This window comes from Schistocerca americana, chromosome 4 (genome assembly GCF_021461395.2).
Source record: "Schistocerca americana isolate TAMUIC-IGC-003095 chromosome 4, iqSchAmer2.1, whole genome shotgun sequence".
Classification (NCBI taxonomy): domain Eukaryota; kingdom Metazoa; phylum Arthropoda; class Insecta; order Orthoptera; family Acrididae; genus Schistocerca; species Schistocerca americana.
This window is the reverse complement of record NC_060122.1, coordinates 345,981,144-345,997,383: the sequence shown is the minus strand read 5'-3', so window position 1 is coordinate 345,997,383 and position 16,240 is coordinate 345,981,144. Positions and strand designations below refer to the sequence as shown.

Below are 16,240 nucleotides of genomic sequence, written 5' to 3'. Positions count from 1 at the left end.
AATTTCCCACAATCAATAAAAACTTGGCTTCAGATAAAGCACAATTTAAACAGATTTTGAAAGACTTTTTGATAGGCAATTCCTTCTACTCTATGGATGAATATCTTATTAGGGACTGTTACACCAGCTTTCAATGTCCTATGTTTTTATGTCATACTTCCTGACATGTTCCACATTCACTAGAATCATCTCATTTTTGGGCCTACGAAACAAAAACTAAATCTAATCTCGTCTAATGTAAATCAAGTATAGTGGCTGCAACTTAGTTTGTAGATCACATGACTGCATTCACATGTAGCCCTCCCGTTGATATGATAAGTGGTGCCTGTGACCAGACTGGATAGGTGGTGGTGAGAGGATGTATGTCTTGCATCTAGATCTGAGAAATGTGAAGGGATAAGAGCCATAAGATAATGGGTTGGGAGTAAGGATGTTTCTGAACAAGGTTGGGAGGGTAATTTTGGTCTCTGAAGGCCTCAGAGACACACTTGGCATATTTGGAGATGAACTACTTGTCACTGCAGATCTGACCAACAAGGGCGGCTAGGCTGTATGGAAGGGACTTCTTGGGATGGAACGGGTGTCAGCTTCAAGATGGGTATTGTTGGTGGTTGACAGGTTTCATGTTGCATGGACAGGTTGTGATCCACCCATCCTTGAAGCAGAGGTCAGCATCAAAGAAGGTGGCTTGTTGGTCTGAGGAGGACCAGAATAAGTGAATTGGGGAGAAGGTGCTAAGGTTCTGCAGGAATGTGGACAGGCTGTCCTCACCAATTGTCCAGATCACAAGGATATCATCAATGAATCTGAACTAGAAGGATGGGTTCTGGATTCAGGGTAGTTAGAAAGGATTTCTCTAGATGGCCCATGAACAGGTTGGCATAGGATGGTGCCAGGCGTGTGCCCATTGCTGTACCACAGATTTGTTTGTAGACGATTTCTTGAAAAATTAATTGCTGGTGAGGACATACCTGGTCATAATGATCAGGAAGAAGGTAGCAGTTTTGGAGTCAGTCAGGCATTGGGAAACGTAGTATTCAGTAGCAGCAAGGCCATGGGCATTGGGCATGTTAGTATAGACAGAGGTGGCATCAACAGTGACGAGCAGGATCCAGGTGGTACAGGTATAGGAACGATGGAGAGTCGATGAAGGAAATGGTTGGTATCTTTGATATAGGATGGTGGGTTACAGGTAATAGGCTGAAGGTGTTGATCCATGAGAGCAGAGTTTGTCTCAGCAGGGGCGTGGTAATCAACCACAAAGGGGTGTTGTGGGTGGTTGTGTTTATGGGGAGAGAGACTCAGGGGAGAGGTTCTAGGATGGGTATAAGGATTTGAAGATGGACTGGTGATCCAGCTAGATTTCTGGAATGGTATCACTCTGGCAGGGTTTATACACAGTAATCCCACATCAGGAATACAGCTGGATCCCCGTCTTTCCTCAAATCCTTGGGTCCATCCCAAAACCTCTCTGCCAAGTCTGTCTGTCTCCTTAGGTTCATGAATCCAAGTGTCCAGGATGCAACATTGTGGTTGATCACTGAGGCCCCCTGAGAGAACCTTTGCTCTCATGGATCAACACCTTCATCCTATTACCCATAACCCACCTTCTTATACCAAAGACACTAACCATTTTCTGCACCGACCCTCCACAGACGCTGTTCCTTTACCACCCAGCACCCTGCTCTTCATTGTTAATGCTACCTCCCTCTACACTAACACGCCCAAAACCCCTAGTCTTGCGCCAGTGAACACTACCTTTCCCAATGCCTGACTGACAGCAAACCTAAAACCTTCATCCTGCTCACCATGACCAATTATATTCTCATTCACAGTTAATTCTCCTATGAAAGCATCATCTACGAACAAATCCGTGATACAGCAAGGGACACCCACATGGCACCAACCTATGGCCCATGGGCTACCTAGAGAAATCCTTCCTAACTATTCTGAATCCCAAACGCCTCCTTCGGGTTCAGATTCTCTGATGACACCATATCTTGATCCAGACCAAAGGTGAGGACACCCTATCGAACTTGCTCCAGAACCTCAAACCAACAAGCCACCTTCCTCGATGTTTATCTCCACCTACATGAGTGCCTCCATCCATTTCAAACCTACTAATCAACAATACCTCCAACTCGAAGCTGCCACCATTCCATATCAAAAAGCCCCTTCCATACAACCTTGTCGCCTGTGGTGGATTCAACTGCAGTGGCTGGCAGTCCCTCTCCAAATATGCCAAGTGTCTCTTTGACACCTTAACAAACTGATATTACTCTCCCAACATTGTTTAGAAACAGATATCCTAAGCCTTGTCTATCCAGTCACCTACCACCTCCCATACATCCACTTTCAGCGACATAAAAGCACTCCTCTTGTGACTGAGTACCATTGAGGACTGGAGCAAGTGAAACATATTCTACATCAGGGTTTTCACTACCTCTCTTAGTGCCCTCAAAAACGCAATATCATACCAACTATCCTTTCCACCCCTCCCATTGTGATATTCCACCACCCACCAAAACTACGCAGCATCCTTGTTCATATTTACTCCACCCCTACTCCCAATTCCTTGCCTCATGGCTAATATCCCTGCAATGCATCTAAATGCAATAGCTGTTCCATACATCCTCACAACACTAACTACTCTGGTTCTCTCACAAGTGTCTCCTACCCCATCAAAGGTTGAGCTAAATGGTCTACAAACCAATCTGCAACCACCGTGCTGCTTTCAAACTGGGCATGACAAATAACAAGCTGTTTGTTTGCATAACCAGCCACTGCCAAACTGTGGCCGAGAGACAGCTAGACCACCCACTTGCTGAACATGCTGCCCAACAGAATAGGCTTCAATTCAATGACTGCTTCACAGCCTGTGCCATCTGGATCCTTCCAAACACAACCAGCTTTTCTACCCCCTTGGCCTCAACCTTTGCTAGTCCCACGTTCTTATCACCTTCCCTCCACCCAGTCCCGCACTATATACATCTTCATTCTGCCAACAAACACTCTTGCCTTTTTCCCTTCTCTCACCTTTCTGTCTCCCCCCTCCCCCCAAAGCACAGCATCTAGACTCTGCACCTAGCAACTTTATTAACTCCCCACCATGTCCTTGCACACTCACAGACTGCGCACCACCTTCCCACACCCCTATCCTGCTCTCTCTACCCCTTCCCAACCAATGTATCCTCCTTACTACCACCATCCAACCCAGATTGCTGCTCACCTCAGACACAGATCCCGTCCGCACTCAGTCCACAATAACCAAAGACAACAGCCAAGTGTATGTGAGTTGTTCTTGTGTGAATGTCTGTCTGCTTTCTATTTCTGAAAAATGCCTTTTGGCTGAAAGCTTAAATGTTTAGTGGTGTTTTCAATGTAGCTGTTTGCAACTTAGCACCTCCTCTATGTGGTGAGTAGTGATGTATTCTTTTCATAATATTATTGTTATTCCATTCTGGACTTTCCACTGTTCTATTTTCCTATATATGAGGCATGTTTTTTAAGTAAGTACCATTTTAAAATTAAAAAAAGACGTGCTAAGATATCTCAATAATTTTATTTTTACATGAAAGCCTGTACCTTAATCTACTTTTCTACATAATTTCCGCCAATATTGAGGCACTTGTCATAACAGTGTACCAGTTTTTGAATAGGAATAGCCTCCTCATAGAAATCTGCTGCCTGACTTGTTAACCAATGCTTCACCACTGTTTTGACTTCGTCATCTTCCTGAAGACGCTGGCCACCAGGTGTTTCTTCAAGTGCAGGAACAGATGGTAGTCACTGGGCGCAAAATCGGGGCTGTACGGAGGATGATCTCCAGTTTCCCATCGAAAAGATGTGATGAGATCTTTGGTCTGATTCGCCACATGCGGACGGGCATTGTCTTGCAGCAAAACAATGCCCTTGCTCAACTTCCATGGACTGTTGCTTTGATTCTGGTGTGACATAGGCCACCCATGTTTCATCGTCCGTAACAATTTAGCTTAAGAAATCATCACTGTCATTGTGGTACTGATCAAGGAAAGTCAATACACTGTCTAAACGTTTGGTTTTCTGCACATGGGTCAACATTTTCGGTACCCAATGTGCACACAATTTTCGGTAATTCAAGTGCTCGGCCACAATGACATACGAAACACTACGAGAAATGTTAGGAAAGTCATCCCGCAAGGAGGAAATCGTATAGCGTCTGTTTTCTCTCACCTTATTGTCCACTTCCTGCACCAAACTTTCATTAACGACAGAAGGATGCCCACCTCGTTGTTCATCATGCACATTTGTGCGGCCATCTTTAAATGTTCTCACCCACTTTCTTACCATTCCATCACTCATAATGTTTCCTCCGTAAACTGTACAGATCTCATGATGAATATCGATCACTTTTAGGTCTTTAGCACTAAGAAATCTTACAACAGCCCGTACTTCACAGTCAGCGGGACTCACGATTATCGGAGGCCTCTTAAAACACTCAGTACACAACGTAAACAAGGAAGAATCAGATTGTAATGGTGTCAGTGCGTAGATTAAGGTACAGACTTTCATGTAAAAGTAAAATTACTGAGATATCTTAGCACATCTTTTTTTAATTTCAAAACGGTACTTACTTAAAAAACACGCCTCGTATGTTTGCACATTTATGTTTTGTGTGTGTTCTGTTGATCATAACATTTATTATGTATATGACCTATAGAACATGTAAATAACTAACTAATAATGGAAAATTTGGAATGGAATAACAATATGAAAAGAATATATTGCTACTCACCAAACAGAGGAGGCACTGAGTGTCAGACAGGCACATTGAAAGCATACTGCTAGATATTATTAGCAATCGGATTAAGTCCTTCATTAGATGTAGATGGAACACACACACACACACACACACACACACACACACACACACACACACACACACACACACTGTAACACACACATATATGGTCACTGTCAGCTAAGCACCACCTTTACATGATGATTAGGAATCTAAGATACTTTGTACTGGTGGCTGTTCAGATGAACATCCGGACTGAGGCATATCAGCAAGTGTCTTCTTGGATTTTTGGCTTTGTCATATGGTTTTGAATAGATAGTTCTCATTTTGGATACTAATAGGAGGATTTTGTTTTTATTTGAAATTATTTTCATAAATATAAAAGTTAATAATGTCAGAAAAAAATACACAGGCATGTTGTACCTCATTGATAACATAATTTAAATTCACAAATTTTAGTTAAAGTTTGGCTCTGTTGTAAAATTGTAGTTCCTTGTTAAATACACTGGACTCATATTTGGGAGGACAACGGTTCAATTACGTGTCCAACCATCCTGATTTAGGTTTTCCGTGATTTCCCCAAATCGCTCCAGGCAAATGCCGGGATGGTTCCTTTGAAAGGGCATGGCCAACTACCTTCCCCATTCTTCCCTAAACCGATAAGACTTATGACCTTACTGTCTGGTCTCCTCCCCCAAACAACCCAACTTAAATTACTAAATTCATGAGGTTGGAACTTGATATTGGTGGAAAAATTAATGACATTCCAGAAAATCAAAACCAATGTACCAAAACTGAATTTTAAATATATTATTGAAGTAATGTAATAAAAACATGATTGTTCAAGGAAAAACAAGGATTTGGGCAATGTACAAAATAATAAACAAACTAAAATAATTGTTATATGAAACCAACTAATTGAAAATGAACTTAACAATGCTATATTTAAAGCTGAAATATAAATGTGGCAGAAGCTACATGTTTTTCACCATTTGTTTTTAGGGACTACTATGTTGGAGACTGACTGGGCTATAAAGGGAACTTCAAAAAGTAAGTTAAACATTTTTGTGGCAGGCCAGGTATCTTTAATTGAATGCTGCATTACACTACAAAGTGACAAAAATACATGACAATGTTTTTCAACATAGTCACCAACACTCTGTGCACAACAGTCTGAACATTCTACCAGTCGTTCAATTCCTTGACAACAGGAATCTGCTCCTTGCTCATAGAGCCATTTTGGAACCACTAAGTAAACATCTTCATCATTGGAAAATCTCTTCCTCCCCTCCAGATGTTCTTTCAGCTTGCTGAGATGATTATAATCACATGTTGCACTACAGCTGAAAATTTTGAGCCAAGTTTATATTGTGTGCGCCATCTGGAGCGTTGTAATGTTGTGCACAAAAAAAAAAATATTTTTGCCCATTTTTTTAAGCCTCTTGCTATTTAGCAATGATGTCCAAGTTCCATAGTACATATCAGCTGTAATAGTTGTGCCCTTTGTGATAAACTCTAAGTATACAATTCCTCCACAGTCAAAGAAAACAGCAGCCATGATCTTCCCTGCCGATGATGCAGTCCTTCCTGACAATGATACAACTGTGCATTTCTTCTGCAGAGGTGAGGAGGTGCCTCTTCATTCCATGAACACACTCTTTGTTGTTGCTGGGAAATGATTGACCCATGTCCACCACTTGTAATAATGCAGCTTAGGAAGTCATTGCCTTCCACAGAGTAGCACTCAAGGAAGTCAAGTTGTGCCATTATGCCTTGTGCCTTTGTGTCCAAGTGACAATGAACCTAGCAATATTGCAAATGACCTCAGCCAATAAAATAACCAGTGGATTTTGATATGTGCATCTGCTGACCTATGTCTGCGATAGTTATTCTGCGATTTCTGTGAATAAATTCCACATTAACCAGTCTGGCCTTTTTTTAATCAGCATCATTCAGTACAAATGTCTATCTTGATCACCATTTACATTTTTATTTTTTAAATTACAAACCTTAATGTGTTTCAGCCACAGTCACCATCAGAACATCAGATAAACAGAATAAATGAGAAGTAATTTCCAAGACTTGCAGTCAGTGTGCTGTTATCTGTATGAAATAAAGGACACTATTATAAATATACGTTTACATGAAATTACATGTTATACTAACTGGACGTAGGTAATCCAATCGCCGCCATTATCAATTATAGCTGGACACCTTTTTGGTATGCTTTTCATGGGATTTTCTGCATATTCTCTTGGTAATGATCTCCTATCACCCTGATTTGACATGACAGCTGCTTCAAGGTATATATTGGCTTTCCTTTAAGCTTCATCTTAACATACGACCAAACATTCTCAATCAGATTTGCATCTGGAGACATTGCAGGCCAATCCATCCATCCCATCCCATTGTCTTGGAACCACCTCATACAGAGATAGCTGCAATGTTTCAGATCATGATCCTCTTGAAGCACCCAGTTTGCCTCATTCAAACCAAATAGCTTCTTAATGGACATCAGAAGGTATTTTTGATAAATACATAAATATAAATAAGTGGCACTTCAGATATTTTGCACTCATTTTAAACTGCAACCGACAAAACAAAGCAGTCAACTCTCACACTGCTTATCTATACACTGTGCAAAAGCACACTAATTGCAGATTTTCGAGACCACTACCAGAGATGTCGCAGCGGATGTTACATTTAAAATTATCACATACACTTTCTTGTGGAACTGACTGTACTACTGTAGCAGTGTGGGGGCAGGCTGGACTGAGATGGTGCTTGCCTGTTGTCCATCACGTGTGCTTTAGCTGTGGGCCACAGCAGATATGGCCGCATTTGTATTGTCAACACCGGAAGTAAACACAACGGCCGTGAAATGACGATGACACTAAAGTCTGCAGTTCTTTTTTTGGCTATATGTTAACACCATTGCTATGTCTTTCAGTAATAAAGTCATTATGTTGCATTTCTCACTAATTACAAAAAAAAAGAGAGGTTGCATTTTAGCTTTACACACTTTACAGCAAAGGGAAAAGCTCCGTTAAGCTCTGCCTTGTACAGATTTAAGAGATACGAGTATCCTAATTTTTTTATCAATATAATTATCCATTTCATTATTTTTATGGATTTTTTTTAAAGAAATGACTATATAATAACCCTTTGCCAAGCAGTGTGCAAAGGTGTGACTGGGGTGCACACATTAGAATTACGACTGTTTGTCTATTAACCATGAATTAACTCTGAACAGCTTTAGAGTATGAAGCGCCACCCATGAGTACAACTGAAATGTACTTCTGTGACTATGTGCAACAGAGGCCACTGTGACGAAGCCCACAATCATCAGTAGTGATGATGAGCTGAGGAAGCGGGTCTTCCAGAGCTGCTGTCGGATGCCACGGGTCCTGCATGCAAGGGTTACGTCTAGTGGTTGATGTGTGGGCATTGGCTGTGATCCCAGCACAGATGTGGCATGGCACATCTGATGGGTAGCAACAGCATCAGGCATTGTGGTCCAAAGTGTAGGCTCAAGGGCAGCTGCCGATCGGTCTGGAGCCCACAGCAGAAATGGCCATTGTGGAGCTGAATGGCAACTTAAGTACTCTCCTGTCAGTGGAAGAGGCGCAGTGTCATACGGACAAGTGCCCGCATAGATGCATATAGGTGCCTGCAACTGGATCAATGTTTACTGTGACCTGCACACCATGTATCCCCGGATGCTGTGCCAGCTGCAGGAGGCTTGACAGTATACAGCTTATCAAATCTTTGCGTTGGCAAACAGCTTGCAAGGGTCACGTCTAGCCCACAAAGCATATTCACAAGTGTGGTGGCTGAATATGCAGAGGCCCAGCCCTTCATATACTACAGACTGTTTGCTTAATACATAGACGTTAATTTAAATTTTAATGTGTCAAGTCCAAGTCAGTAATTTTTTAGATTATTTTTTATAGAATGACTAAGTTTAATTTGTAGATATCATTGTGAGTTTTAACATGACAAGTCCAATTGAATTTAATGCCACCTAAAGGCCTGAACATGTGAAATGACAACATACAGTGTATCAAGATTTTAAATGTGGTGTGCCTTCATTTTATTCTATGGATGTGTTATTGTAATTACTTCTCACTTGTTCTCTTTACCTGTTCTGATTATGGTTGAGGCTGAAAAGTGCTAAGATCTACATTTTTCAAACTAAGCACATAAATAATCGTGACAGACAACTTTATTGATAAATATCAAGAGCTCATACAATGATTTTATGTCATTATAGACACTTGGTCAAATTGCTGACACCATTTCACAATGGCTGCACATGATACTGCATTAGGTTCATATACCACCACAATCTTCCGGTGCTTCTGCATGCAATTTTGTCCACAAGGACTGTACTGTCCCACATATGTAAAGTTCGAAGTATGTTCCCAGCTGCCATGCCATTTCACTTGCACACTGTGAGGCCCTGTTATCCATATAACAGCAAAACTGTCTCTGAAGATAACCCAGAACACCTACTCTCTTCTGACAATGTGCCAATATTGATGTGCAGTTGTCTTAGTTTGAAATGATATGTGTAACATTTTCCAAAGTCCCTATATATATTTTCACCTTCTGGAAAAAAAAACTACAACACTTAATGCAATGTTACTTCAAGAAAGAACCTGCACCAACACATCCTATTTTAATCATCATGGCCTTTCTTTAACATTTAAGGATTCCATCACTCGCAAGCAGTGATTGTATTTATCAGCTCAATAATTTAAGGAACATGATCAACTTTCAGTATATTTTCATGGGGTAGTAATGTTAAATGCTGTACTTCGACATTTTATACCACAGCAAACTGGTACTATTCATGTGTTTAGAATTTCACAGATGAATAACATCTCATGCCCACCTTCATTTCCAAGAATGTAATAGCTATGTTGTGCCAGAATTCTATTTTTGTCAGCAGTGTCACTATCAACTTAAACACAGAAATGGCCCTTTTCTTTGAAAGTTCATTGTCCTTAATAATCTTTTATTCAGTTATAAACAATTTCCTGCAGCTATACATGTTCTCATACACTTTTTCACCATCATTTTCAACTGAAACCACATTATCCTGAACAATCACTATTAGTTGTATTCCATGTTACCCATTCACTTAACAACAGTTAGGAATACTGCATTGTGGTAGACAGAAATTACACTTACCTGGTTAGTCTAGCTTTGTAACACTTCCCTCATTAGTCTATTTTGTAACGGACAACATTTAGAACAATTAAACATCCAGCTGAGAGCACACACACACACACACACACACACACACACACACACACACACACAAGAAAATGGGCGACTAAATTATCTTATTACATTCTTTAAAAATGGTTGACTAAATTATCTTACTACATTCTTTTGTTGCCTATCAACTGCATTTTCCCATCTACTCTTGTATCTCCCATTGCACTGTTTACAAAGTGCTTTCTTCATACAACAGGAACAGTTTTCTATCAGTATTTATTTCTGCTGAACATTCTGTATTACTGCGCAACAGCACTTAAAGATCACTACTGGCAATGTTTTTAAATGATGTAGTCTATTTTACCACACAAGTCTTAAACTACCAGTTAATTCCTGACATACATTGTTGCCTACAGCTTATGGTTTACCAAAAGAAGAGGAAAATTTTGTAAAATAAATTATGTATCCTTACCTCTCTTTGAAGTTCTGGATGGGACCTTATCTAGGATACTTTCTGCTTGGTGCATGAATTCAGCAAAGAGTTCTCCTCGACCAAGCAAAAAGAAGTCCTTTATTAACTTCAGTTGTAAAAAAAGTTTCATATCTTCTACAGCCAGCTCCCAAAGATGCTACGAAAACAGTTATTGTTTTTACTGCTATTACAATAATCAGAAGATATAAGTGTTATGTTATATTTGTCAGTTTAGTGCAACATGTTCTTGTGAGAAATATCATTTTATTTAAGATCATTGTAATGGGCAAAATAAATTTTATTTGTGTGATTAAGATACAAAGAATAATATAATTTATTTGTTTAATCTCTGGTAATAGCTTTAACTTCCCTTTGTTGCAGCACAGGGTATTTAATTTTAATGAAAGACTTCATGAAACATTTTCAGATATGGCCTTTTTTTAAACTGACAATTGGTGCACTATTTATGTAAGTACAGTAGCAGTGTCCGGAACCTTCCAGAGGAGCGACCAAATCGGCATATGTGCAGGAAGACTATTTGGACAAATCCACTCTGGGACCATGTGACATTAGGTGGCACAGTGCGAGATTGTCTAAAAAAGTGCAGAAATGACAATATGTCTGCTGAGTTCTCTAGCATTTTTGAAACACTGTTGGTACAAGGAGGTACTTCCTAACTTTGGGACAGTTAAGCACTCTATTCAAAGTACTACAGCGGACATAATTTTAAAGAAGACTAGCCATGCCATAGTAATGTACAGGATATGACAGGCGAAGTATGAACTTTATCTTAATATCGAAAGCCTAGTTGAATGTCACCTATTTCTCTCAGCAGCATTGTTGCCATTCGATTGAGAATGGGTAGACATAGCAACAGTAGTGCAGCAGCATACTAGTTCATGCAACCAGAAACTTAAGCAGTATAGCAAGTCTGAGCACTTAAATCACAGACAAGTAGACATGGAGACATGAAGTCCGTGAGGGCCTATAGGACAGTGGTTAACCTATCCAGCCAAGAGCTGGACAACAGCTCTGTTGCATGGCTGAACAAAAGCCTTCGTTTTTCTCTAGCCCCATGACATATAATGAAACCAGCCATTGCTAGCAGAATATGCAGTGCATTAGACATCTCTCACACAAATCAGTGAAGGATGTAATGCTAACTATTAGCTGCACCTTAACAAAAGTCATCAAAATCTAATATCACCCTGGAAGAATGATGGGAGCTTATTCATATTACTTGAGAACAAGGAAAAGAAAACAAAAATAGGTTGTAACAATCACCACCTACAATACACTGGATCTTTTGGCCAGTTTGCACCTGGGACTGTAAAGTTGTTTCACCATGTTCTAACTACAATGTACTTCCTGTACTGTGATCAATATTATGAGAAAACAGAAATGGGAAAGAACAAGCAAAACACTGAACTCTGATCTTATGCCCATCTTATTCCTGTGGTACACAGACAATACTTTCTTGATATGACCTCATAGTAAAAGTGTACTGCTACATTTTGTCAATGATGTAAATAATGTCCATCCCTGCATTGAAACAAGAGGCCAGCCCACACTGACCAGTGCAAACAGTTTTCACCATCCTGTGAACAAGAAAGCACTTTTGAACAGATTGTGACACAGAACAATGACGATTTCTAACAACCAACACCTGCAGTATGAACTGCAGCATTTGATACTCCAAGTGGACATTAAAATTGATGCTTCCTCAAGTTGTGTAACTGAAGAAGGGAAAAAATCCCAGATTGCCTGGTTGAAAAGAAAACACTTTTTCCTGGGTGAAAACACATTTTTTCCTGGGCGAAAATACACTGCATCCCAGGTGAAGGTACATTTTATTCTGTGTTAAGTGAAATATACTTTTCCCTCAGAGCTGAAAGCTTATTAAACCTTTGAACAGTAAAGGTTTTATACACTGGCATAGAACTTCTCAGCACTTTAGGAAATGAAAACCAGCATAAAACAATGTATTTTGGAAAGATTTTTGATGCGTGTTAACATGTACACTGCATATTTTCATATTACGAAAGTATAAATACAAATTCCACCAAATACAGCGCGGTAGCTTCCAAAGCACTTACATCAAGATTGGGATGCTCAATGTGCTTTTGCCAATCATGTCACATGATCTCGCTGCTCAATGACAGCAATTATTCAGAGCTAGGACATGTGATGTAGTCATCAAATACCAACATCACTGTTAGGCAGTGTGAACACACAAACAGGAAAAGTTAATGGTTTAAATTAAACAATGGAAAATCCAGGATGGAATAATGACAATATTATGAAAAGCATAGATTGCACTCACTATACAGTGGAGATGTTGATTCCCAGACAGGCACAACAAAGAGACTAGTAGATGTGTAAGCTTTCAGCCATGAGGCCTCCTTCTGAAACAGACAACATAGACACACATTCCCACAAAAAACACAGCACGCGCGCACGCACGCACGCACACACACACACACACACACACACACACACACACACACAACCAACACACAACCAACCATTGTTTCTGGCTGCCTGGGCCAGACTGGGCTCTTTTTGATTTATTTATTTATTTATTCGTTGTGGCCATCTAGGACGGTTTTAAGTCTTGTTGCACTTAGCACTGAGCCTGGTTTTTTTCTGAGCACAGATTTCCCTCATTCGTTGTGAGTGGATCTGCTTGCGCTCTTCTGTCCAAAGGACACCATCTCTTCTTTTCAATTGCTCATCTTGAGTTATTCTGTTTGTCCCTATCTTCTTTTGGAAAAGAACTCTGCTGTCAAAAGCATCTTCGGGTTTGATATGTAGCATCTGGAGGCCTTCTTTGGTGTTTTTAAACTATGGCATTGTAGTTTTTGGTTTTTAATCAAAAACTATATTTTTGATTAACCTATTTCCATCCACTTGTTTGAGTTGACCATAAAATCATGTTCACCTTTTACAGATTGTGTCTGTATTGTTTTCTAGTTTACTGTAGACTACCTTTTTGGACCTGTTTTGATGGATGCCATTCTTGTACTTGGATCCTAGGATTCTTCTATTGATTTTGTGTTCTTTTTCCTCCAGTTCTTCGAGGAGTCTTTCATCAGCATTTAGGGATAAGGTTTCGGCTGCATACAAAGCTACTGGCTTCAAAGCTGTTTCATAGTGATGTACCTTAGTGTTCCAGGAAAGGCATTTTTTGTTGTAGATTGGTGGGATGTTTGGTAACTGTTACTAGTTTGCTTATCCGTTTCCTAAGCACTTCCCTGTCTAGTCCATTTTTCTTTATGATCTCACCCATGTACTTGAATTTGTCTACCTGGGCGATGAAACCATATTTTGTACGGAGCTTTGGTGGGGTGTCTTTAATGTTAGTCAGGACTTCTGTTTTCTCAAATGATATTTGTTCAGCGATTTCTTTTAACAGTTCGATTTGAACTCTAGTGGTGTCTACGTCGTTTGACAGAATGGCTATGTCATCAGCAAAGGCCAAGCAGTCTACCTTGATCCACTTTGATCTGATTCCAATTTTCAACAGGGTGTAGTTGGTTTCTATTAACCTTTTGCACCAGGTTCTGATGATCTTTTCAAGCATGCAGCTGAAAAGCATTGGAGACAGGCCATCACCTTGCCTGATGCCTGTTCTGACATCAAAGGAATCTGAGAGACACAAGGAATTTTATTTTGGATTTTGTGTCTTTTAGGGTAGCTCTAATTAATACCTGCAGCTTAAGGTCAACCACGAACTCATTTAGGATGTTCAGCAGGACCTCCTGGTCTATGGAGTTGTATGCCTTCTTTAAGTCCACAAAGACTGACACGCAGTGTTTGGACCTTAGATGATTTTATATATATATGACATGACCCAGTCTGGCCCAGGCAGCCAGAGACAATGGTCTGTGTGTGTGTGTGTGTGTGTGTGTGTGTGTGATTGTCTATTTCAGAAGAAGGCCTCATGGCTGAAAGTTTAAGCACTTAGTAGTCTCTTTCTTGTGCCTGTCTGTGACTCAACAGCTCCACTATATAGTATAGTATATTCACAAGAAAAGCCAAGCTTTCACATATAATATTGGTCACCAAAAATATTTATGCTGTCCCCCTCCCCCTCCCTCAGAGTGCACGTTTAGGCAGGACCCTACGAGCACAGCTTAAACTGTAGCAGCTGAATACTTCTGACAAGCACCACTATAAATTTCACTGCCTTGCATCAAATATTTTGTGGGTTACCTGGCTGAATACATGTTCTTTCAAGCACTTTGACTTTTCCATAGAAATATGAAATTGCTCAAAAACTCACCTCACATTTTTATGGGCAATTATACTTTTTGCCGTCATTATTGCATAATTTGTAATCTATGAAAAAACTGAAATAAATCTGAAAAACTAATATTGAACCATGGTCTTTTTTAGCCTGTTTATCCTCTAAGATATATCAAACACAAACAGCACACAAAATTTTAAGTAAAGGCGTTAATGGCTGGTCTTCTGGGCTCAAAATTTTTTTAAGTGGCTGGTTCTCAAGGTATTAAAGTTACAAATGACAAACAAATGCACCATGATTTAAGAAATTCATCGCATATTCTCACATGTAACATAATTCATGTTGCATAAAAGGATATTTACTTGGAAAGTGACACTTCTCAAACCACCTTGCAATATTTTCCTGCGACCTGTTAGAAATGTCAACAGTTGTGAAATCACACTCATCAAAAGGTAGGTTTTGTTTTGAAGTATTGCATAGTCTTCATCCTAAAGCCTTACATTTTGCTGCCGGCACATGCCTGCAGCACTGTGTTTTGTTGTAAATGGCACATTCTGTTTGGTACTAATGTTTTATTTTGGCATTTTTCTCTTGTTTATGTTTTACTGCTGCAGTATTATTATGCAGCAGAGAGCTAAAGTAACATTCTTTGTTAGACTATCAGTTCTTACAATTAAAATACAGAAATTTCACTGAAAACTAAAACAATGAAAAATTCCCATAATTCAATGAAAATGCTAGGTTCTTCTCAAATGAAAAAATTCCTGCATTTTTCCTGAATATACTGGTTGTCACAGGGGATATGCGCCCTGTTAACCCTCGTAGGGAGGCAAGAGCAGCAGTTTCAGATGGGCACCAGTTCCTCACGCCACTTGACATCACTTGATCCATGAGTCACTTCAGATCTCCCCTAGTCCCAGATGCTGCTCTCACACTTGTATATAAGCAGAACATATTTCCAGTCCCATCAATCACTAGTTTTTACTCCTGGTGACAATGGCAGAGACAACTGTTAAAGCTCTAGAATTTTTTCAAAATTATGTGGCTTAAAAGAAAATAATTTTATTCAGCATTATATTTTCAATACCTATTCTCTATGCGCACAATTACTGTAATTTGGTACATTATACAGAAAATTTATTTTCAAATGAACATGCAAAATCCAATTAAAATATTGGGAAAGTGTCTGGCCAAGTATAAAAATGCTTCATGAAGAGCCATAAATGAACGTCTAAACCTAATGAAACCAGTACTAACATGTAATTCACTTAAATTCATAGGTAAAAGATGTATACAGCCAATGATATACCCACGGAAAGGAGACCATACAGTCTTCTTATTTTACCAAATATTTTTACGTGGTGTCATTCTGGTCGGAGGAAAAGAAAGTAAGACCAGTCTGCATTATAATTTGTTCACTGTAAATAACAACTACATTAAATATGGAATACAAGGTGCTTAAAAAAATTTGACAAGTGACCTGAAGTTGAAAATTATTAAACTGATAGAAGCC

At 39.6% G+C, this 16,240-nt stretch overlaps 1 protein-coding gene across 1 annotated transcript in view; it reads right to left on the bottom strand.

The window, feature by feature from the left end:
• Positions 1–16,240, bottom strand: part of LOC124612843 (gamma-tubulin complex component 4) — a 159,804-nt gene that overhangs the window by 59,622 nt on the left and 83,942 nt on the right. Inside the window, exon 8 of the mRNA XM_047141272.1 lies at positions 10,479–10,635. Coding sequence (XP_046997228.1) covers positions 10,479–10,635 — 157 coding nt within the window. The remainder of the gene's footprint in view (positions 1–10,478; positions 10,636–16,240) is intronic.